Genomic DNA, 26,199 nt, shown 5'->3' with positions numbered 1-26,199 from the left:
ATTTACCTAATTACAAAGTAATTTTTTTAACATAATTTTTTTCCTTTCATTTAACTTTACTGCTATTACAAGAAGTTAACAAGCCCACCATGTAATAGCATGGCAGGCGTCAGGCCTTCTTTTTTTTTTTGAGACATCAGGGGTTGATTGGGCTAACTTTTTAGCCAGATGTGATGTGTACTTTTCATGAAATCATGTGACAGATAACTTCTTACGAAGAGTATTTGATCCTCCCTTTCAGAAAAAAAAACACTGAGGCCCCGTACACACGACCGAGTTTCTCGGCAGAATTCAGCCAGAAACTCGGTTCAGAGCTGAATTCTGCCGAGAAACCCGGCCGTGTGTACACTTTCGGCCGAGGAAGCCGACGAGGACCTCGGCGAGGAAATAGAGAACATGTTCTCTATTTCCTCGTTGTTCAATGGCAAAAGTCGGCCCATTTCACACTGACACGTTTTTCAGGCGGTTTAGCGTTAAAAATAGTGCTGCTATTCCACCTAAAAAAATCGTGCCCTGCAGTCTTCAGTGGGAAAGCCCGAAGGCTTTCCCACTGAAGCGGTGCGCTAGCAGGACCGCTCCAAAAGTCCTGCTAGCCGCATCTTTGGAGCAGTATAGGAGCGGGGTGTTTACCACTCCTACACCGCTCCTTCCCATTAAAATCAATGGGAAACCGTGGTAATACAGCCGGCAATGTGCCTTTTTTGGCCGCTAGCGGCCGAATATCGCGGTAAATACGATAAGTATAGCGGCGCTAAAAATCACACAGATATATCGCCACCACACCTCCCGTGCCCATTGTGAAAGGGGCCTTAATCAAATGCCTGGAAATCTGTCCACATGGCCAGCTGCCACAGGATACTAAAGCAGCTATTTCTGCAGCCAAGGGGTTTCATGGTTTCTGTTCGGGAGGGCAGTGGGGACTTCTTATTTTACCACAGTTCTTTAGAGACTCCTGAGTGCTTGCAAACCACTTTTTACACATCTTTTACATACCTTGGCAATCGAATGGCACTCAAATCTTTCAATGAGTTATCAACCAGCCATAGTCTCTCCACTCTTATCAGTCGTCGAAGAATACGGTGAAGGTTGTTTTGTTGGTAAGGGTCCCCGAGACCCTGATAAGACAGATTTATATTCTGGAAATGAAAGTAGTAAATCAGTCACAATTTTACATTGAGTTTATATGACCTCTTCACCATATTCTGGATGATCAATGTTTAAGCGCACCTTTTTCTTATGTATTGCAATTTCCCTTCTTTATGAAGATTTTATACACCAGCCATAAATAAACACGTGGGGGAAAAATGACTCTAGGCGAAATGGAAGTTTTATTATACTACAAAAACAGCAATATATAATTTTCATTGGAATACAATATTTCTGGTAGAATTCTGAGATTTATCATATTCCCTAACAAGCTGCTAAAAGTTCCACTTCAGCTACTCAGAGAAAATTGGTTTTCTTTATAACAATCACAGCTTACGCTACAAGTCACTTGCGCATAGTCAGTCATGGTTTGCCATTTGTTATGTATGAATTCATTGTAGGCAGGCTGCATTGAAGCTGAAGCCCTGTTGGCTCCCTGGGGCAGTTTGCAACACCTTGTTGGGCAAAGCTTTGCAACCTCTGCCTCCACCAGAGAAGGGAATCAGCCACCGAGGCATGTAATGCCAGCTTTATTGTCTCTAATGATTTCAAGCGTTCAGAGATGTTAGACAACCTTTTGTTTTATATATATATTTTAACAAATGTAAGATTGTGTTCAGACCAGCAAAAGCCAATTTATGTCTCCATGGAGTGTTAAAACATTATAAAATATCACTCGAAATGCACTGGTGATCATGTTTAGCAGACTAAAAACTTGCTAAGTCTGGTTGTCATGAAATTGTGCCACACTTTTGATTTTTTGCGCATCAGCGGACACTGTTTCACCCAGAACTCAGTGTTCTTAATAGTCTTTTCTGTGTCACCGTGTGCCTGCTCTCATGAGTACAAAATTACATTATTAAAACTTTAATGCTTGGAAAATGTTAAAATGCTGCTTTAGAATTATTGTTTTTCATTACTGTATTCAGGAACACAAAGCTGCTTAAAATGTTATGGTGCACATATAAACGTAATACAGAGATGATATTCTTGCTCAGTTTCCTGTTTTTTAAGGATACAGAAAAATTATGAGACTTATGTATCAACATATTTTTACTAAACACCTTCAAATATACAAGCCCAAAAAAGCCAAACAAAAATGTTAAAGGGGAAGTTCCCCTTACCAAACTGTCCTGACCGAAGATATTTATAAACCAAACAATACAGCATATATGCAGCACAATCACTTTAAAACTATAACTCTCATATGAAACCCAATACTATAATGTATATGTAGTAAATAAGATCAACATATAAATACACACATAGTGAATATAATCCTATACATGCAGTGTAATTATAGTCCTATTGATGATCATCACATCCCCGATGCCCTGTATTCAAATTGGATGACTCTCTTAGCCTTGCTGCATGGCAGACTCCTGGCCTATGGATTGAGGTTCTCCTGACACCCAGGTAGGAGCCTATCTGACTCCTGGAACAAAACCTCCTGTCTCCTGGCTTCTTACTGGGGTACCGCTGACCCCTCAGTGAGACCCTCTGTCTTTTAGCTTTTGGCTGGGGCCCTCTGACTCCCCTTGGTGAGACCTTCAGTCTTCCACACTGGGAGCTGTCTCAAACTGGTTGCACTGAGCCATCCTCAGACCTGAGTATATAATGACCCCGCACACCTGTGTACCCTGCCAGGGTACAGGCATCTAGCAAAACCCAGACACAGGATTGAATGTTCTGATCCAGAGCTACAGAATCTGGAGAAAGTCAAAGGCAAAAAGTTTTTTATCTTGATGCATTATGCATTAAGATAAAAAGCCTTCTGTGTGCAGCAGCTCCCCTCAGCCCCTCGAATACTTACCTGAGGTCCATCTAGAAAAAGCAATGTTGCAGGAGTGTCTCGGCTGCCCATGACTCCCCTCCTCATTGGCTGAGACAACAGTGGGGCACCATTGACTCCCGCTGCTGTCAATCAAAGTCAGTCAGTCAATGAGGAAAGAAAGGGCCGCAGCTCTGTGTCTGAATGGACACACAGAGCAGCGGCTCAGGTGCCCTCATAGCAAGCTGCTTGCTGTGGGGGTACTCGGTAGGAGGGAGCGGCCAGGAGCACTGAAGAGGGACATGAGAAGAGGAGGATCTGGACTGCTCTGTGCAAAACCACAAGGTAAGTATAACATGTTTTTTTTATTTTTAACAAAAAAAATTGAGACTTCAGTATCACTTTAACTTATAAAGGAATGCACTGCCTCTTTAACCTCTTCCGGACTGCCCACCAGTGTTGCATGACCGCGCAATTGTCAATTAAAATGTGACAGCACTAAAAGCCGAAAAGTAGCCTGGAAAGGAAGAGGGTGAAAGTACCCAGCATTGAAGCAGTTAAATACCACATAAGTTATTTTAAATAATCATGCAGTATTTAAAGTGGTTGTAAATCTTCTCATATAACCAGTGAAGTGAACAGCCTCAGATGATACACATAGATTAACCACTTGCCGCCCGCCCTATAACAAAAAGACGTTGGCAAAGTGGTTTCAATATCATATGACGTCCTCAGGATATTGAGCCGCTGCGATCGTTGTTGCAGGGTGTCAGTCTGACACCCCGCAACACCGATCTAGGTAAAGAGTCTCTGACGGAGACTCTTTACCACGTGATCAGCCGTGTCCAAGCACGGCTGATCACGATGTAAACAAGAAGAGACGGTTATCGGCTTTTCCTCACTCGCGTCTGTCAGACACAATGGATGCCAATCAGTGCCCACAATGGATGCCAAACAGTGCCCAAAATGGGCATCAAATTGGCAGGCATTGTTGTTTGGCACTGATTGGCATCCATAAGTACAATACAGTACATCCGTGACACCTATCAGTGCCCATCCATGCCCATCCGTGCCACCTATCAGTGCCCATACATGCCCATCCGTGCCACCTATCAGTGCCCATCCATGCTGCCTATCTGTGCCCATCCGGGTTGCCTATCCGTGCCCATCCATGCCGCCTATCCGTGCCCATCCATGCCGCCTATCTGTGCCCATCTGTGCCGCCTATCAGTGCCCATCCGTGCCGCCTATCAGTACCCATCCATGCCGCCTATCAGTGCCTCATCAGTGCTGCATATTAGTGCCCATCAATTTCACCTTATCAGTGCCACCTCATTGGTGCCCATCAGTGCCGCCTTATCAGTGCCCGTCAGTGCAGCCCCATCAGTGCCCATTAGTGAAGGAGAAAAGGTACTTATTTAAAAAGTTTTGTAACGGAAACAAAAAAAAAGCATTTGTTTTTCAACATTTTCAGTCTATTTTTATTTTTTTTTGCAGAAAATAAAAATCCTAGAGGTGATCAAATACCACCAAAAGAAAGCTCTATTTGTGGGAACAAAATTATACAAATTTAGTTTGGGTACAGCGTAGCATGACAGTGCAATTGTCATTCAAAGTGCAACAGCGCTAAAAGCTGAAAATTGGTCTGGGCAGGAAGGTGTATAAGTGCCCTGTATGGAAGTGGTTAAACAAATCTTCCTACATAAGTTGTACTTGTTTATCTGTGGTCTTCTCTTCCATATACCCATTCAAAGGGTAAAATCCTTCTTCATCTGTTAGGAGCACAGAGGAAGGGGTGGAGAGCTGCAGTTACAGTATGTGAGAGCTGACTGGAGGGAAGGCACACACCCCCTTCATATAGCACACATGAGCAAAGGAAGGATACAGAACTGTGTTCTGCATAGACAAACTGTGTGCTGAGCTCCCACCCCATCACAAATGTATTTCATGTGTCGGAAAACTTCTCAGCATTGATTCATGATGATAACAGAAGAATGAGGCACCAGAGAGAAACCACAATTAGAGCTTTGGGGAGAGATAGGTAAACACTACATATTCTGTATATAGGTACTGTATGTGCATTGTTCATGACTGAGGTTTACAACCACTTTAATTCTTAGTAAATTGACCCCTATCTCTTGTAAGATTTATTTTTTAAATAAAAGTATTTTTTTTTTTTACCTGCACTATTTGGAGTGATTTTTCCTTGCATGTATATGACAAAACACATGATGTGATGTAAAGGACTGCTGTATGGCCAGGGGATTCCAGGTATTGTGGATGTGATGGTTTTTGGGTAAAAACAGAGGTCTGATTTAAAAAAAAAATATCTTGTTGATTTAGTTCCAGGACTTGGCAACTAATTACAAACTTGATAAACTAAAATATGTGTTAGAGCACTTTCACACAGGGGCGACCTGGGATCCGACTTGAAGTTGCCCCAAGTCGTCCCAAGTCGTGTGGTTGAGAAAATCAATGGAAGTGAATGGTGCCGTCTTAATACACACTACTGAAGTCGCTCCAACTTCAGAAAAGGTTCCTGTACTACTTCAATCCGACTTCTAGGCAACTTGTAGGCAACTTGTACCCATTTATTTCAATGGAAGTCACCTCAGAAGTCGGATCACTGTCTTAACCTTCCTGGCGGTGTTCCCGAGACTGACTCGGGGTTAGATTTTCCTGCTACGATCGGTAACCCCGAGTCAGTCTCGGGCTTGCCTCGCTAGATCCACAGGCACTTTTTACTTACCTTGTCCCTGGATCCAGTGATGCCACCGTGCTGTGTGAGCGAGCGGGACCTCGCTCGATTCACATAGTGCCTCCGTGTGACGCCGATCTCCGTTCCCTGCGACGTTACGACGCACGGGGACGGAGAACGGCGCCAAATTCAAAAACGTAAACAAACACCTTACATACAGTATACTGTAATCTTATAGATTACAGTACTGTATGTAAAAAAAACACACCCCCCCCTGTCCCTAGTGGTCTGTCCTGTGTCATGCATGTCATTTTATATAATAAAAACCTTTTTTTCTCCCTGCAAACTGTAGATTGTCCATAGCAACCAAAAGTGTCCCTTTATGTCAAAAATAGTTTTAGATCAGCTAAAAAACAGCGATAATAAATTATAATCACTTGCAGAATTGTGCGATAGCGATTTGTGGGGAAATTCGTCATAAAAAAAAAAAAATAATGACAGCAACAATTCTGCAACTGAGCAAATTTCAGTGATTTTAATTTGATTACATTATTGAATAATTTTTATTATAATTATATTATTATTTGTTATAATTATTTATAATTATTTATTATATTATAATTTATAATTTTGTTTTTAAAAAAATGTCATACCCGGGATGCCTATTAGAATCTTGTTTGGTCAGATTTAAGCGAGTTATTTCTAAAAATTACAGACCTACAATATAAAACGCCAAATTTCCTTGCAAATAATGGTACCGCTTTCAGCATGTTTTTTCGGAAAGAATCATACCGCCAGGGAGGTTAACTGAAGCAACAATACAGGAAGATAACATACATTTCTCAGGCAAACCCCTCCCTCTCACAGAGCTGATTGTTGTTTGATTGGCCACTGGAAAGCCTCCTGTCTTGGAGGCAACTTGAAGTTGCATTGTAAGTTGCCTGATGATTCATACTCAAGTCATGTCCAAGTTGCCTCTCAAAGTTGTGCTGGAAGTCGTGTTGCCCCTGTGTGAACCGGCTCTTATAGGAAAAGGTACAAACCTGTTTTGAATATATTGTGTATATACTGCTTTTTAGGGTAACTTGCTGACAATTTTTCTTAATGTCTAATTACTAATTTTACAGGACAGAGCTTTGCCAACCAGAACATTTATAGGTGTGAATATCAAGTTACTGGTGGTAAGGATGGTTTCTGGTTCACTAATTTAATAGGAAAAGGTACAAACCTGTTTTGAATATAAGGGCCCAGATCCACAAGGAAATTACGCCGGCGGCTGGCCGCTAGGTGGCGCTTCCGTTGATTTCCGCGCAGAGTATGCAAATAAGCTAGATACGGCGATCCTCAAACGTCCGTTTTTTTACGTCGTTTACGTAAGGCTTTTTTCGGCGTAACGTTACCCCTCATAAAGCAGGGGTAAGTCATGTTAGGTATGGACGTCGGAATTGTACGAACAGCGTCATGTTTTACTTTGTTTGCGTAAGTCGTCAGTGAATGTGGCGGTACGTAATTTACGTTCACGTCGAAAGCATTGACTATTTGCGACAGGATTTAGAGCATGCGCACTGGGATACCCCCACGGACGGCGCATGCGCCGTTCAAAAAAAAAGTCATTTACGCGGGGTCAAGATGAATTACCATAAAACACGCCCACATCTTAGTCATTTGAATTGCGTGCCCTTACGCCGACACATTTACACTACGCCGCCGTAACTTACGGCGCAAATTCTTTGTGGATACGGAAACTACACTCTAAGTTACGGCGGCGTAGTGTATCTGAGATACGCTACGCCTGCCTAAAGATAGGCAGATCTTTGTAGATCTGGCTCATTGTGTACATACTACTTTTTATGGTTTGATGGTTTCTGGTTCACTAATTTCCATTATTATCATACATGATTCATAAAGCACCCACAGTTTATGCAGTGCTTTAAAAGAATAAAGAAAGACGGTACAGTTAAGCTGGGTACACAATAGAAGTTTTTTCCTTCAACCCAGCGGTCTTCCCCCTGGAGGATTGCGGGCCCTCCCTCCAAAGCCAAAATGCCCTCTAAAGCGCTCTGATAAAATGTCAACTTAGGTAAACTTATAGGCAAGTGTGTGGGGAGACCAAGTGATTTGAAGTGCCCTCCCTTTTTCCAGGGTCAGCTGAGACATGCATAGTCTCCATTCCATGATGAACAGCACACTGTCTGCACCTGCTATCTGGATAACTAACACATCTGCCATCAGAGAAAGGAAAAACATGGTAAAATTCCTGTTGCTACAGGTGGACAAAAAATTACAATCCCTATATCAGGGACTGGGTTAGATTAATAGTGCAAAACGTTGGCAAGCAACAATTAGCATTCCATTCTCACCACACAATTCTCCCAGTTTTCTTGTAGCCTCCGTCTCCAAATCTCTTTATCGCTGGTCTGTGCGCTTTCAAGTGATAAATGTGCCTCTCCTCGTATTACAAGCTCCTCGTCTGGTGGCCCTGTGATCATGTAAAATGTACACATATGTATAAACAGAATACATTTCAGATGTACCCAACAACAAATAATAATAATAAGGAAATATATGTCTTGGATCAAATGTAGATAAATAGTTCTAGGGAGACGTTGGATAAGTTTGTTACTTTACCTTCTCTCACTCTAGGAGAACGAATTTGAGTCCCCTGCACATCGTGTTCTTTCAACTTGTGCCAAGTTAGATATTTGAACGCATCACATGGCAGCTTAAAATGTAGAGAAGAAAGAACGCTAATTATGTTTTGAAGTGTTTTCATGTGCATTCATGGAACACTTGAAAATGATTAAACCACAGAAGCAACACCTTGAAATCACCAAAGTCAAACAAGGACAACGGTGATTACATTTGCAATTAAATGTTTTCATAAAAAAAAAATATTACATCCAAGATATGTTCTTCTCTCATTAGGGAATGGCATTTGACCTAAAATAAACATAATCAACACACAAGCTCCCATCCTAGAGATATCAGCAGGTACTTCATATATTTTGTTTTAGGACACTTTATATGGACTGCCAGCGTGTGATGCCTTAACAGGGCCATTCATTATCAGAATTACTGAGTTATTATAAATGATTAAATCATAGAGTATGTTATTGGCAACACACATTGCAAAAATTAGATTCTCACCACAGGGAAAGTCTACTTATAACAAGTACAGGACAATGTTGCATGGTTTTGTAAGAGCCAACTACATGCAGGGCTTTTTTCAGCTGGAAGGCGGTGAATGCCCTTCCGGCACCTCCAGCACAGAATGTATGTACTGGCAAAGGTGATGGGGTGTGCTTGAGGGTCTATTGATGCTGGCTGCTGGGGATCTCTTATATCTGGGGGTTGTAGTGTTGCTGGGGGGGAGAGGTCAATTATTGCTGGAGGGATCCACCAATGCGGGGGGGGATCTGTTGCTGGTGGGGAATCTTCTGCTCTGGGGTTCTTAAGTTGTTGGATGGCTCTACTATTAAAGGGAGGAGGATCTATTGATGTTGTCTGCTGGGGGATCTATTGTTGCCAGCAAGGGTCTTTTGTTGCTGGGGCAGATTTATTGTTGCTGGTGGGTGTATTTTGTTTCTGAAGTCTAATGTTGCTAAAGGGAGTCAATTAATAATAGACGATAAGGGGGTTTACTTACACTTTAAGTAATTTGTATGGAATTGGTTAATGATAATAGACTGTTATCATTAGCCAATTCCATACCAATTACTTAAAGTGTAAGTAACCCCCCCCCCCTTATCGTCTTAAGCCAAGGAAGCTGCCATCTTGGCCTCTGTTTAATCTACAACTGCCATGATGCTGCACGTGTGATCAATTATGACACCAGCCATTGGATGGTTTGACAGTTCGGTTGAGAGCTCAACCAATGGGAGTGTTACATTTCCGGCACGTGGCGGAAAGGTAACTGTTTTATGGACGGGTTTACTTCCGCTTTAAAACCACAAAATAATACTTGGCTACATATTCTCTAAAGGGATAAAAGGAGCGGTACTGGGAGGTGGATAAGGGGCTGAAACAAGTAATAGTGCTCAGAGGTAGATCAAGGTGGAAAGAGTACCTGCACCTATTCTATGGGGGGAAAAAAGCCCTGACTACATGCCAACTGATGCTATGTGACTCAGCTATGTGAATCAGCAAATCAGACCCAGTACACCAAGCATGTCAGAATTCTTTATTTTTGCCTATCGCCAACAGTATACACACATACTGTAATAATATGTTCCCACGTGTTAAATGTATATTGTGACAGACTCACCCCGGACATCCCTGAACCATCTTATGTCCACTAGGGGCATAGGATGACTGAGGAATGATATCTTGGACTACCTGAGATGGGATTATTATGTAATTATTATCCACAATATATTCAAGGATATCTGTAAAGAACTATTTACTGTTTGTTGATTCTGAACTCAATGGGTTAAATGTAAGAGTGACTCATTCATCATGTTGGGACACATACTGTTAGATGCTAATGCCATCCCCTCCAGCCATCTGTTCTCTGTGCCAATTGACCCTGCTAGTGTGTGAAGATGTCCTGTGTTTACACTTATGATAATGTGTATTGTATAGCAGGTGAGCGGAGACGGGAGTCTACTCTGAAAGGTCATATCTGAGAGTCACCTTGTCTGGGTAAATGATTAGTTAATTAGCTCATGTTAATTTATGTTCTGGTTGCCTCCTCCTTAAACTGTATATAAGGTTGCATTCTTGGCTCTATTAAACACTCCATGTTTAGCACACAAACAAGTTTCGTCTCATTGTGTGTTGAGAGCAGCTGGAATATCCGATATCTATATCCAGACTGATAGGAAGTGGTATATGACGGAAACACTCAAGCGGAGTGTGGGACGTTCCGTTACATTGGTGGCGAGCAGCGGGACGCTTCCTGCAGTCGGGGACATCCAACCTCCACCTGGATCCAAGGTTCGCAGATACCAGCCGCCATGGAAGAGGAATTCGGAAGGAGGTTGGGAGAGAAGCAGATACAGCACAGAGGACCGGTATTAGAGCAGGTCCTGCTGGGATGGTTAGATTCTATTTGCTGGAAGGAAGCGCTAGCCCATGAGCAGCGACACCAGGGAAAAGTTCTCCCCTCCAACCGGGAAAGGTACTGGTCGCAGTATGAATTGCGGGTGCTGTTGGGAGAAAAAACGCACAAGGAACAGACAGCTGAATAAAGCAGGCTGGTTGTAGTTCTGGACAAAGTCGGGAAAGATTTGAAGACAAGGCATGTTTTTATTGCCGACTGTGACCCCCCTGGGTAAATCTACCCTTTCTACGTTGTATACAGGGGTGGACTGACAACTCATGGGGCCCCCGGGCAATAGGAGATTATGGGGCCCCCAGGCAATAGGAGATTATGGGACCCCCAGGCAATAGGAGATTATGGGGCACCCAGACAATAGATTATGGGGCCCACACAGTATACACACACACACACACACACATAATGTATGCATACACAGTATACACACACAGTATACATACACACAGAATACACATACAAACACTGAAAAGGTACTGGAGAGGCGGGTCAGCTATAATCTTGGGATTTTTAGACCAAAAGGATGTCTGTAGGGAACATTTCAGGGGAAGATGTAAAAAAACACAGATTTTTACTTACTGTCCCTGATTTTACTGAGGCTGGCAACCCTGATGGGAATAATTGTGATTGTATAATTGGAAATCAAAAATTTAACAGGGGTAGGGATTTCTTTCACTTCCTGCTGGGTTTCAGGGACAGGAAGTGACAGATATTCTCTCCAACAAGACAGTGAAAAATGAAATAAAAAGTTTCTATGTTTTTAAAAAGATAAAAGTTTTTTATAGTTTTAAATAATATGTTTTCCAATGAACTGGAAAACATTTGAATAGGAGCCTAAACCTCCCCCTGCTTGTTGCATATAAAAATACAGAAAATAAATATACAATATTTCAGATTTACCTGATAAAAAAATAGAGAAAACATATGCTTTGTCCTGACCATAATACCTAAAGCTAGAAAAATATATACAAAACCCACTACAAGACTAAGACAAATGAATTACTGAAACACTATTTGTTTTTTAAAGTATATGTAAACTCCAACAATTAACTTCTCTTATTTGCTAATTATTCGTCTGTTAATTAAATATACTATTGAGTGTTTTGTTATATCTGTTCTTTAAGTGCAATAAAATACCTGTTTATCATGTCAGAAACTCATAGTGAGTAGGTTCAAGTAGTTTAGCAAAGGAAGGGTGATCACATTCCCTCTGTTCTCCGCTGCATAAGAGCTGGGGAAGGAGAAACAGCAGCACTCTAAACTTCCCAGTGAAAGGTGTGTGTCAAGACAAGTCTTTTCATTGGAGGAGAGCAGGCTGCATTCCCAGCACAGCTAAAGAACTGAGAATGGTGTGCTCTCCTGCTTACAGTGGTCAGTTTTTAATAGGAAAGCAGAGGGACTGACAGGATTACCAGGGATTTCACACAAAGGAAGCAATGCAAAGAGAACAGGATACTCTTTTCATACAAGTACATGGTACAGCAAGCACATATCAGGAATATGAAAAGTTGTGTTTACATATTCTTTAAAGTGTTACTAAACCCGGGACCCTGCATTTACTTTATCTGGTCTCCCACAGTACACAGAATATGGGATTGCAATAGTTTTAGTAAATATATACAGTACTGCTAAATACCTTTTTTTCACTAGAAGTTAGAGCACTTTTGGGAGCACTCTTGGGAATTCTATCAGTGTCTGGTTAAAGCTTGTAGGAGGGGTTTTCATTCTGCTCTTACTGTCCTATAAGGCTTCAGGACCTCTGACCCTCTTGTCTAGACAGTGCTGATTGGCCCTGTACTGATAACATGCACTCTCCCAAGAAAATAAAAAAAATCTACCTCTAACAATACTCACCAAACTAAGCATGTGCAGCTTGTGCCCTAGAGTTTGTGGACAGTGGAAGAAGGTTAGGAAAAGATAAGACAGAATAAACAGCCTTTTTACACAATGCAGAGGAATAACCCTTAAGGTTACAGAGTGAATATAACAAGCATGCTTTACTGCATATAAACACTGCTTTTACTGTTGTGGGTTTAGTAACACTTTAAGTGATGACAACCTTATTAAAAAATATGCATGCCCATTGTGGAAATGCAGAAATTGAACTGGTTCATAAAGGGTACAATTTTGAAAGATCTGAAGTGCTTAAAGGGGGAAAAAAATAGAGAATGTACAAGTATTGCAGATATGTACTGCACACTGTATGTTGTTTCTTGCCCTGACATACGCTTTAAATTGTGCATCAGGGTGCCATATTTGTTGCTATGGCATAAAACAGTTTAGAAATAAACTGTAAATAAAGTAAATACTTTGGCCCATATTCTCTCTAAAAATCCGTGGGCTGCGCTTAAGGCACTTACACTCCGCTGTCCCAACTTACAGAAGCAAGTGTTGTATTCCCCAAACACTTGCTCCATAAGTTGGGACGGCGGAGTGTAAATGCCCCGGCATAGCCTGGCGGATCTCCAAGGGGGCGGCTTCTATTCAAATTAAGCGTGCCCCGATTCTAATGAACTGCGCATGCGCCGGGCTTCAAAAAGCCCAGTGCGCATGCTCCAGTTCTCGGCGGAAAACGTCAATGACGCTGACGTGTGCGTCATTGACGTAAAGTCGTATTCAAGAACGACTTGTACCCGACGAAAAAACACGACGCGGACCCGACGCCATCCGTAACATGGCCTACGTGGGACTTGCGGAAACTTACCCCTCATATAGCAGGGGTAAGTTTCCGCTTACGCAAACGACGTTAGCGACGGTTACGCGACGCGAACTCGTTCGGGAATCGGCGTAGAAGGCTCATTTGCATAAGCAAATGAGTCCTTCACGTAAATGCCATCTAGCGGCGGCCGGCGGCATTACATTTAAGATCCGCCAGTGTAAGTGACTTACAGATGGCGGATCTTAAGTGTATCTATGCGAAAATGATTCTAAGAATCAGTCGCATAGATACACTGGCCAAAAAAGGGAGTTACGATGGAGTATCCTGAGATACTCCATCGTAACTTCACTGAGAATATGGGCCTTTGGGTTTATAAAATGTACTAGAAAAGATAATTTTACATAGTGTCAATTTTAAGTAGAACTAAAGTCAAACTTTATTTTTTTTTCATTTTGGATAGAGGAGTTTTTTATGCCATCTGTGTGCCACTGGGGAGATTCACCTTCACTTCCTGTTCCATAGCTAAAATAGGAAGTAAAGGGAAATCCCTACAAATTAAGGGAATATATTGGGCCCCCTTAGTAATCAGAGCAAATAGCGAGGGTAAATCTTCCTAATGGGTGCAGAGATAGCAATAAAGACCTGACAGGCGTTCTAATCACAGGTGCCCTTTAGTAATAGGGGGCAACATTTGTATCAAGGCTCACTGCTTTCTTTGTTTTTCCCTTAACTGAGATATGAGCATTTACTAGCTAAAGTGGGTCTTGTTTATGTGAGTCTGAAGGAGGACCAATCTAGGATAGTTTGTACTATGCTGATGTTCTAAAGCACACGTGTCAAACACAAGGCCCGCGTGTGGAATCTGGCCCCCCAGGCCATTTCATGTGGCCCTCGCACCTAGCCTTCAGCTGCAGCAACGCTCTAGTGTGATGTAAGGGAGGATGGGGGACGATTGACTTCTGATGGTGGGGTGTTCTGGACATCTAGTCTTAAAGATAAGATGCCCTTTGAGGGCAACCATAATGCTGATGTGGCCCGCAATGAAAATTGCTTTTGACACCCCTGTTCTAAAGTATCTACCCAGATTTAGATATTTCTCAGATGTAATTTTACTGTACGTATTTGAATCTCATAAGTTACTCTAAGTCAGATCAGATGGTCTGGGACCCATAATCCTGACATATTCGAATAAATGTGTCACTTTATTAAAAAGGGGGATGTAAGGTGATTGTGCATTAGTTAAAGAACAATTTACATGTGATATCTATGTTTCATATTTGTGATATTCAGAAAACCTGTCACTTCCATATACTGCATGCCAAATCAAGCACTTATGTTTATGCAGCGACCAGCCAGCAGCAGTGCCTGAGGGGAGTTGGCCCATGCCTACATGTCTGACAGCTTGCTTTAAATGTCTGGGCTCCCTTAAATGCTAACACTTCATAGTTTGTAAAGTACAGATGTTGGCAAAACAAATCCTCTTCCCTATATGAAATAAAAAGTGACTGCATCTCTTAATAATTTATTATGTAATTCAAAGGCACATCGTGAACGGACAGGTCATTTCACCTTTCTAGTATTTACACATTCAACAATGTTTTCCACCAATTATAGGTCAAGTGTTCTAATGTTTTACCAGTATAATCTTGCGAGCAGCTAATAAATAATCAAAGGAACAAGCAGGCAACTGGTAACACACTCACTCCTAATATAAATGTGAAAAAATATATAAATAAATCAAATAAAACCGCTGCACTAAATTTAATTTAAGCTAATCTTGTGTTAAATTGTCAACACAAAATGGTGATATATAACATACTTTACAAAGATAGTAATAAACTAGAAAAATAAAGTGCTTAATAGTGCATATACAGTATCTCACACAAGTTAGTACACCCCTCACATTTTTGTAAATATTTTATTATATGTTTTCATGTGACAACACTGAAGAAATTACATTTTGCTACAATGTAAAGTAGTGAGTGTACAGCAGGGGTCTCAAACGGGTAGCCCTCCAGCTGTTGCAAAATTACAAGTCCCATCATGCCTCTGCCTGTGGGAGTCATGCTTGTAACTGTCAGCCTTGCAATGCCTCATGGGCAGCTGGAGGGCCGCCAGTTTGAGACCCCTGGTGTACAGCTCGTAGAACAGTGTAAATTTGCTGTCCACTCAAAATAACTCAACACACAGCCACTAATGTCTAAACCGTTGGCAGCAAAAGTGAGTACACCCCTAAGTGAAAATGTTCAAATTGGGCCCAAAGTGTCAATATTTTGTGTGGCCACCTATATTTTCCATCACAGCCTTAACCCTCTTGGGCATAGAGTTCACCAGAGCTTCACATGTTGCCACTAGAGTCCTTTTCCACTCCTCCATGATGACTTTACGGATGTTAGAGACCTTGCGCTCCTCCATCTTCCATTTGAGGATGCCCCACAGATGCTCAATAGGGTTTAGGTCTGGAGACATGCTTGGCCAGTCCATCACCTTTACCCTCAGCTTCTTTAACAAGGCAGTGGTCGTCTTGGAAGTGTGTTTGGGGGCCATTATCATGTTGGAATACTGCCCTGCAGCCCAGTCTCTGGAGGGAGAGGATCATGCTCTGCTTCAGTATGTCACAGTACATTTTGGCATTTATGGTTGCCTTATTGAACTGTAGCTCCCCAGTGCTGGCAGCACTCATGCAGCCCCAGACCATGACACTCCCACCACCATGCTTGACTGTAGGTAAGACACACTTGTCTTCGTACTCCTCACCTGGTTGCTGCCATACGCGCTTGACACCAACTGAACCAAATATGTTTATCTTGGTCTCATGAGACCACAGGACATGGTTCCAGTAATTCTTGATCTTAGTCTGCTTGTCTTCAGCAAACTGTTTATGGGATTTCTTGTGCATCATCTTTAGAAGAGGCTTGCTTCTGGGACGACAGCCATGCAGACCAATTTGATGCATTGTGCAGTGTATGGTCTGTGCACTGACAGACTCACCCCCCCATGCCTTCAACCTCTCCAGCAATGCTGGCAGCACTCATATGTTTATTTCCCAAAGACAACCTCTGTACATGACGCTGAGCACATGCACTCAACTTCTTTGGTTGACCATGGCGAGACCTGTTCTGAGCGAAACCTGTCTTGTTAAACCGTTGTATGGTCTTCTTGGCCACCATGCTGCAGCTCAGTTTCAGGGTCTTTGAAATCTTCTTATAGCCTAGGATATCTTTATGTAGAGCAACAAATCTTTTTTTCAGATCCTCAGACAATTCTTTGCCATGAGGTGCCATGTTGAACTTCCAGTGACCAGTATGAGAGAGTAAGAGTGATAACACCAAATTTAATACACCTGCTCCCCATTCACACATGAGACCTTGTAACACTAATGAGTCACATGACAGCGGGGAGGGAAATGGCTAATTGGGCCCAATTTAGACATTTTCACATAGGGGTGTACTCACTTTTGTTGCCAGCGGTTTAGATATTAATGGCTGTGTGTTGAGTTATTTTGAGGGGACAGCAAACTGACACTGTTATACAAGCTGTACACTCACTACTTTACATTGTAGCAAAGTGTAATTTCTTCAGTGTTGTCACATGAAAAGATATAATTAAATAATTACAAAAATATGAGGGGTGTACTCACTTTTGTGAGATACTGTATATGAATCCTTGATAATGTTAGTAAAAAGTCAAAATTCTTGAATCATATATAGTGTTAAAGTGCAAAGTGATATCTTATAAAAACTTATTTGAATGAATCTTCTTATTCATACATGTGCCAAACTTCCACCCCAGTGCTCCCCCATCAGGTGTATGCTCACCTCAATTAGTGTGACCTCATAATTAAGTTTGGTCAGATAAAGATTTTTAGTCTCCCAGGACTAATCATATGTGATTGCTTCCTTTAAATTTGTCTGTGTGTGTCTCCACGTGGCGTTGTTTAACCAGTATATGAAAAAGGGAAGGAGCTCCACATAGTGCTTAAACTGTTAAAAACTTGACTTTATTAAAAGATGTGTATGTTACAATCACATTTGTAGGCGGCTCCAGTGCACCAGCTATGTAAAAATAAAAAAAATAAAATCCAAGTGCATATATAGGAATCCCCCTGAGGAAGTCACGTAATCCTGTGACGTAAAGTGCAGGGGAGGGGTGCATGGTTGTAACGAGACGCTTTGTTATCCATTGGAACAGCACAGAATTGTTGTTGCAGTGCCTTGGATTTTTTTTTACTTGTTTGTACACAGCTCACTTACTAAGCTCTGGAGCAATTGCTCCTGCAGAGTGCAACTGCAGTTTTCAAAGTGCACAGCCTATATGCCTTTAGTAAATCAACCTATCACCTCCGAAACTGCTGTACTAACTATGCAAAATTAATGAAGCGATCTCCACCGCTGAGCTGTTGTGTTCTGACAGGGGGACAGCCTGCCAGAACACTCTGATCAGCTTTTGTCAATGGACACACAGAGCAGGCTCAGGATCGAACACACACGAGTGCCTGCATAGCACCAGCTTGCTGTGGGGGGCATTCAGTGGGGGGTAGGAAGCAGAAGCGCTGGCAGGGGGACCAAGAAGAGAAGGATCAGAGATGCTCTGTACAAAACTATTGTACTCAGCGGGTGGGCATAACATGTTTGTTCTTTTTAAAAAGTAAAAAGTGATCCTTTACAATCACTTTAAAGGGAATAATTACCTTCACACAAAAACAAAAGAAAGACCAGGAATATGACAACCCATACCAATTATTCTCAACCAGGATTCCCTGGAACCCTAGGGTTCCTCCAGAGGTTGCTAAAGGTTCCTTAAACTCTGGCTGAGCCAGTGCCTTCAATGATCTTTGTAGCATGTTGCAATGTGACCACCTATGTAAGGGTGCCATTCTACTTACTAACCACCAACATAAGGGGCATTCTTTCAACTGGTCTCGATAAATTGATTTTAGCAGGGGTTCCCTGAGATTAAAAATTATTTCAAGGGTTCTTCTAGGGTAAAAGGGTTGGGAAAGGTTGACCTATACTTTCATTTTTTTCCTACATGAGTATAATGGAAGTTGAAACTTTGCCAAGGGCAGCAAATGCAATTGTTCTTCTTCCATCTCTAGTAATATAGTACTGTTTTATGAATGAAGAACTGGTGAAACATGACTCCTCGGTCAGATTTTGCCATAGAGAAAAAAAAAATTCTACTTAAATTAGTAGATATAATCTCCATTGGATGCCTGATAACAGCCTGTTTTTATAGACTTGCCTTTATCTTAAATAAATAGGAAATTGAATGCTTTACTTGGGTTAAATCTTTGGCACTCTACTCTATATCACTCAAAATATCTTACTTAGATGTAGACAGAGAAACTCTGCATTGCTTTATTTAAGATGCGAAGAATATATTTTTTGGCTGAGGACATGAAGTTCAAGACACTTAAGCATCCCAATGCAACATCCACTGCTGCCAAAGCAAACTGGCTTTGTATTATGCATTGATGGGGAATTAATGTTTCTATAGACACATAAGGGAACAAAAATTAGCTTTATGTATTCGTCTCAGTGCGTGTTAATGTCTGTGTGTGTCCTACAATTAGCTTGTTTTTTATGTGTACATGATCCTGGCTCCTGAGGAGAACTAGGAACATTTAGCTTGGGGACAAACACATCCAACTGACTCTCTCACCGTAGGGGCAGAGTTTTGTAGCCTTAATAAAGTGTAGTATAAGGTCTTATAGATAGATGGGCATGGTGAAAGATGCGTGACACACCTTTTCACATCTTTCTGCATCAGTTTCCTTTGTGCCTCTTGACAGTCAGTCACATGACATCTCAGAGACACAAAGAAGGTTTGAGTTTTAAGGTTTCCCTTTGTCAAATGCTGTAATTGCAGGTTTTCACAAGGTAGCCTTTGCATGCCCAGCATGTGTCATTGACTGCGGGTCCTGCTCTGATCAAATATCTGAATAGCTTAGGGTCTCCACTTAGCGCCACTAGCCCATCATATCTTATTAATACTGGCCCAGGGGATGAATACTTTGCTGTCACCTAACACCGTCCTCCACTGATATGGTAGCAGCCATAATAGTTATGCCTTGCTGATCCTCCTATTTCATTGTCCGAGATAGTTTTCTCTCTATGGTTAAAATCACAGAGAAGGAAAATTCTGGAGCAAAAAAACATCAGAGGTGGGGAGAGTTAGGCTGGGTGTATATACCACCTGTAACAATATTGTTCATTGTATAAAATACAAAAGTATGAGTGCGCTGAAAATTTTATGAATTGTGAATAAAAAGTGTGGCAAATACATATATAATACTTCACTGCACAATTATTAACATACATATGTGCAAACCAGCATAGGTGAATGATCCAAGTGTTAAAATTCATCAATAAATACAATAAAAAGTGAAAATTCATCAAAAAAAAAAACACATTAAAAGAGCAAAAAATCTTTGAAAATATAAAGAATCCGGTGTCCAAGTTCATCAAAGGCTTTTTAACATCCAATTTCAAAGATTCATCTGAAGAAAGTCCTAACAATGAATGTATAAAGTGCCTTTGTGCAAAAAGTTCACATTGGTCTTTAGATGACTCTTTGAAATTGGAAGAGAAGAAATCACAAAAAAACCTTTGATGAACTTGGACATTGGATTGTTAACATATTCTTATTTCTTTTATTGATTTTTTTCACTTTTAATTAATTTATTTTTATGAATTTGAACACGTAGATCTAGTCATTCACCTAGGATGGTTTGCACATATGTACAGTATGTGATTTATTGTTCAGGGAAGTACTATTAATATGTGCATTTTCTACACCTTTTATTCATAATTAATTTCATTTTTAGCGCAGTCACGCATATTTTTTAGTTTGAGAATTGTTGTCTTTTATTAACAGCATCAGTTTACAACTCTGAAACCTCGTACAAACGGTTGTGTGTATGTTTTTCGTCGAGAAAACTGTTGTGGATCTCGGCGAGAAAAAAAGAGAACATGTTTTCTTTTTTCTCGTCGGAAGACTCAATTTCCTCGTTGTGTTTCTCGTCGGGCTGGTTTACGACGAGAAACACGTTCGTGTGTATGCTTAGAAACCCGCGCATGCTCAGAATAAAGTATGAGACGGGAGCGCACCTTCGGTAAAAGTAGCGATTCTCGACAAGCCTGACAAGAACCTCGTCGAGGAAAATGGCATTTCTTTTATGACGAGATTCTCGGTCGTGTGTACGAGGCCTGAGGGTACCCATTAGGCACAGACACAAGTACCAGATACATGTTTAGTGTATGCTGGTATATTTGGAGTGTATCTTTCGTTGTATAAGGGTTTGTCTGAAAGCATTAGGTTTTCTGCATTCTCTAATGGAATGAAATATTCAGAATGTTCCTTATATTCAAAGAATAGTAGCAAGGTTATTCAGGAGCAGTAGCTTTGCTAAGAATTTTTTTTTTTACTCAAATTAATAATGTTATTTGGTTACACTTTTTTGAGTTTTATTTTTGGCTCCACTTTTAAAACTAAGCCATCTCAGATATTAACGGTTTGGATAACTGCGGGATATAATGCCCAGACCAATATCTTCAGTGGTAAGATCTGTTCATCAAAATCCCTATATCTATTTTATTGACATGGCTGTTTGCATTAAACAAAGGTTTTCTCATCTGGCAGCATTTTAATGGAGAATATGGCTTTTAATAAAGTCATACAGTTTATATGTTTATTGGATATGCAGGCAAACTGTATTTGACAAATGGTTGTTTCTTAATGCTCATTCCATTAAAGTGTATCTATAGCTCAAAACAAAGATGTGATATATTGCAGCTTACTAGTCCTGTGGCTGCATTACTATTATTTTTTTCAAGCTTATTTTAAATCATTTTCACTTGGTGATTGTATACACCTCCTGCCCTCGGGTGTCTTCATCACTCTTCCACTTTATCTATAGAGGGAGCGATGGTTGTCACCCAGGCTGTCCCCCTGATATAGACTTCTATATTTTCTTATTTTTTCATCTCCATAACATGGAGGATAGGGCAATTGATAGTTTACAGAACATAGCTAGGAAGAACAATATTCTTCCGTTCAGCTCGCAGACAATGACAGGCACACTGCCATTCTGGCAAGGTTAACGGGTATTTTGTATACTTGCTGAAAATATTTCTAGCTTACAAAAAAGAAGAAGAAAACAAAGGTTTCGGTTTAGTTATCTTTAAACATGTATTTACAGATAATTCAGTTGTGGATGTTCATGCTGCCTTGGAGGAGAGAGGTGGAAAAGCAGTCAAACACATACGGAAACAACCAATAGAGTTGAAACTGAATACTATAATGTACTACTGTATTTAAAATCTCAGGTGACAGTACATGAATGTGCCAAATTCTGAAGCTGGCCATAGAAGCATCTGGCGGCTGATCAAAAACCTGAATGAATTCCCCCATCCTCACAGTCAAGGTGGATGAAGGAATCCTCGCTACTGCTGCACTAGTACTCTGACAGCAGTACTACTCCACTGTTAGAATATACAGATCAGCGCTGCAGCCAATTGACTGCAGGTCTGATCAAATTAAAATTTTCAACATTCCTATTCAAGAGATGGACCTCTGTTGATGGATCAAAATTCAGCCTCTCCCTGCTGAAATGGGTGTATTTCGAACCATCTATGACCAGCTTTAGAAAAGTAAAATGATATTGCATTCTTGTAAACCCTACCTCCTCCACTTCTCAAAGGATATGGAGGCCTCCTCCTATCAAGTACATTTGATGTACAGTAAGTGGATGGAATGGCACAGGGCCACCAGCAGAAATCACAGAGCCTTTTTCACTGTCTTTCTGATGAAAAAGGACCCTTTTCAGCTCCCATACATTGAATATTGCTTCTAATATAGATTTATATTGTACTATGGCTCAAAGCTACAATCCATGTGAATGCAAATTTTTTTGTTAAATTCATGTTCAACCCAATTATTAAAATTCCCATTGTGCTGCTTGGATTAACAAATAAGAAAGGAAAGCCGAATTACTGCAGTTATTTGGTTTGCTGACTGAAAACACTCTTTTGTCTTAGCAGTAACTTCTCATACATAGCAAGGCCCAACAGATGATGTGAATTCTGGATGACCAGGGCCTATCCTGACAAGCCCCTGTCAAAAATATTCTGTTTGGTGCTCTGATGGGATTTTTTTAATAGCTTACCCAATGATCATTACACATTCTGCAGTAAAGGCACATACTAGAAATGTTTACACAATGGGGAAGATTTACTAAAACTGGTGCAGCTGTGAATTGTAGCCAATCAACGTCTAACTCAGACAATATTAACCAAATCAGCAGTATGCAATTTCATGTTGCTGTTTAGTAGATATGCGCCACATACAGTATGCAAAAAGAACATTCTTATAGAATAAAACATTTCTGAACGCCTCTGCTTGTATGCAGCTGCCAACATTATAACTCCTGTCTTCCGTGTCTCAATAATGTTTTTCTTTTCTGCCCACACTCTTTATTTGTGGCCATAATCCCACACATGCACATTAGTTCCTGAAGCCAAGCATCGTTTTTGTTTCCGACAGACAGGCTCTGTCTTCGGCACCGCTCTCCATCTCTACAACCCCTGTGATGTAGCAAGTCACATAGGGTTAAGGCCCAGCTTGTCACTGAGGAACAAGTAATGCAGGATCTTGGGGATGACAGCAACTGAAGAAAATTACGCAGCCCCAGCATGTACACGTCAATTTTCCCAGAAAGAAAAGTTTGCGGGAAAAATAGGACTAACAGCGCATGCGCCGGTGACGTCATTGAAAACAAAACAAAGGACTACACAGAAAGCAAGCAGGTAGGAAGCCATACACACAGAGCAAACAGTACATTAGGTTGAAATGATTTATTTTACAGAAACTTGTGGGTTTGCAACCCTACATTTAGATTTTCTGCCAGACCCCCTATTTTTAGCTTCCATCCTACACTGTATAAGTGTTTGTTAAAATCAAAGCCTCTAAATACCTTTTTCTGATGTATCTTAAGGCCGGTCACGTCTCTCCTGGCCGCTCTGATACAGGGCTATAGCAGGAGGAGCCAAGCTCTCCCTCTGACATCAACCGGGAGTCACGTGACCGCTGAGCTAGCCGCTCCGCTCCTCCTGCTGTAGTCCTGGATTGGAGTATCAGAGCAGACGGGAGTAACATGACCGGCCTGAAGATACATCATAAAAAGGTATTTAGAGTCTTTATTTATAATAAACATTTATACAGTGCAGGACGGAAGCTTAAAAGGGGGTGGGCAGGATTGGCCAGGTTTTTTATAGGTTCCAGAGGGGCAGGTTAGACAGCACAAGCACTGTGCTGTTTAACATGCTATAGGGGAACAGGATCTCTATTTTTTTAAGGGTAACAACCATTTTAAGCTTTGGCAATAAAACCTGGAAGTGAATTGGTTTCTATGCAGAGCTGCACCAGATTTTGCATGCTCCGGTTTTAGTAAATGACCAGATTATTCTAAGCTCTGTTACAAAATGACATATAAATTATACTGTCTATGAATGTATCATTATTTTGCATAGTCATTATATTCTGTTATAGTGGAGTTAACTGTGTATGTTTACCAATCCCTGAAGAGAAATTAACATTTCATAGCCAGACGAATTGCTATTAATCTAAAAACACTCCACGCCCTGATGATCCCGAGGTATCCTCACACTGTTCTCCTGTCCTCCATGAATGAAACCCACCTCCACACGACTTGCAGGAAGTCACCTCCTTATAGAACCGGGGGAAGAGGGTTGGGGGGGAGGGGCGCACAAGGGCACCCGTAATTTTCAAAATTGCTAAATTTTAAAAGATTTTATTTAATATGCCACAGACAGATCATTCAAGGCTTAATAATGCATGTGCAGGGATAGCAATATGGTATCTGATTAGCATGGATTACCTAATAGGCAGATTACCAATAAGTATATATACACGCACACATATGGCGGAACGATAATACTTTATTATATCTATATTAGGGATGAGCCGAACGCCCCCCCGTTCAGTTCGCACCAGAACCTTCGAACGGACCGACCGTTCGCGCGAACATTTAGAACCCCATTGACGTCTATGGGACTCGAACGTTCAAATTCAAAAGTGCTCATTTTAAAGCCTAATATGCAAGTTATTGTCGTAAAACGTCTTTGAGAACCCGGGTCTTTCCCCAGGGAACATGTATCAATGGAAAAAAAAGTTTTAAAAACGGTTGTTTTTTTCTGGAGCAGTGATTTTAATGATGCTTAAAGTGAAAAAATAAATAAATGAAAAATTCCTTTAAATATCGTACCTGCTGGGTATCTATAGTATGCCTGTGAAGTGGCACATGTTTAGAACTGTCCCTGAACAAAATGAGATTACTATAAGAAAAAAGTAATTTAAGGACACAGGCCACTGTAAAGAGGACACAGGCAGTACACCACGTGAGAATACTGCAGCTAGCACAATCACCTGCCTGCCAGTAAATTAGGAAGAGCTGATCTAGCTAAACTATACAGTGTATAAATATATATACAACACCTGGGATGCATATATATCCTCTACACACTGTAACTTTAACTGACTAGCCTGCCTGCCTGCCTGCCTGCCTTTTCCTATATCTACCTACTAATAATGACACTCTCTCTCTCTGTCTTCACTCTTTTAACCAACGCAACACACTACACAAGGCCGACCTGCAGGCGGCCTTTTATAGTGTGGGGCGTGTACTAAACCCCCTGAGCCATAATTGGCCAAAGCCACCCTGGCTTTGGCCAATTATGGCTCTCCGTTTTTTGCAAGTTGTGATTGGCCAAGCATGTGGGTCATAGTGCATGCTTGGCCAATCATCAGCCAGCAATGCACTGCGATGCTGCAGTGAATTATGGGCCATGAAACGCAATCGAATTTGGCGTGAACGGCCCAAAACGTTCGTAATACGACGAACGATCAAACATACGATGTTCGAGTTGAACATGAGTTCGACTCGAATATGAAGCTCATCCCTAATCTATATGTATTAGAATTAATCATTTTTTCAATTAAACATGATATCAATTCAATATGTAATACCAATCAACTTAAAGCCAGAGTGTGCGCATATAAATCCACATAATTGGTTTTTGATATTATATTAATTGGTTAGTAGAAATATAATTAAAATATTGATGAAATAGATAAGTACTGAGAGGATGAAGTGAAAGATTGTTAGTTTGTGTGGTGATTGTTGTGTTATTGTTTTAATTGTGTGGTGTTGTATGTGTGAGTGTGCATTTATTGCATTCACACACACACACAACACCACACAATTAACACCATAACACAACAATCACCACACAAACTAACACTCTTTCACTTCATCCTCTCAGTATTTATCTATTTCATCAATATTTTAATTATATTTCTACTAACCAATTAATTAATATAATATCAAAAACGAATTATGTGGATTTATAAGCGCACACTATGGCTTTAAGTTGATTGGTATTACATATTGAATTGATATCATGTTTAATTGAAAAAATTATTAATTTTAATACATAGATATAATAAAGTATTATCGTTCGGCCATATGTGTGTGTGCATATATACTTATTGGTTATATGCCTACTAGGTAATCCATGCCAATCAGATACTATATTGCTATCCCTGCACATGCATTATTAAGCCTTGAATGATCTGTCTGTGGCATTCTTTGGAGTCATTACAAATTAAATAAAATCTTTTAAAATTTTGAAAATATGGGTGCCCCTGTGCGCCCCCAAACCTCTTTCCCCGGTCCTATAAAGGGGTGACTTTCTGCAAGTTGTGTGGAGGTGGGGCTTCTTCCGTGGAGGACAGGAGAACAGTGTGAGGATACCTCGGGATCATCAGGGTGTTGATTTTTTTAGATA

At 40.9% G+C, this 26,199-nt stretch overlaps 1 protein-coding gene across 1 annotated transcript in view; it reads right to left on the bottom strand.

The window, feature by feature from the left end:
* Window positions 1–26,199, bottom strand: part of LOC120936730 (protein tilB homolog) — a 59,297-nt gene that overhangs the window by 14,762 nt on the left and 18,336 nt on the right. Inside the window, exons 3-5 of the mRNA XM_040349309.1 lie at window positions 8,244–8,337; window positions 7,976–8,094; window positions 994–1,136 (exon numbers count right to left, since the gene is read on the bottom strand). Coding sequence (XP_040205243.1) covers window positions 994–1,136; window positions 7,976–8,094; window positions 8,244–8,337 — 356 coding nt within the window. The remainder of the gene's footprint in view (window positions 1–993; window positions 1,137–7,975; window positions 8,095–8,243; window positions 8,338–26,199) is intronic.

The sequence above is a fragment of the Rana temporaria genome, chromosome 4, assembly GCF_905171775.1.
Source record: "Rana temporaria chromosome 4, aRanTem1.1, whole genome shotgun sequence".
Lineage (NCBI taxonomy): Eukaryota > Metazoa > Chordata > Amphibia > Anura > Ranidae > Rana > Rana temporaria.
Note: the sequence above shows the minus strand (reverse complement) of the source record. Positions and strands in the feature narration are given on the sequence as shown.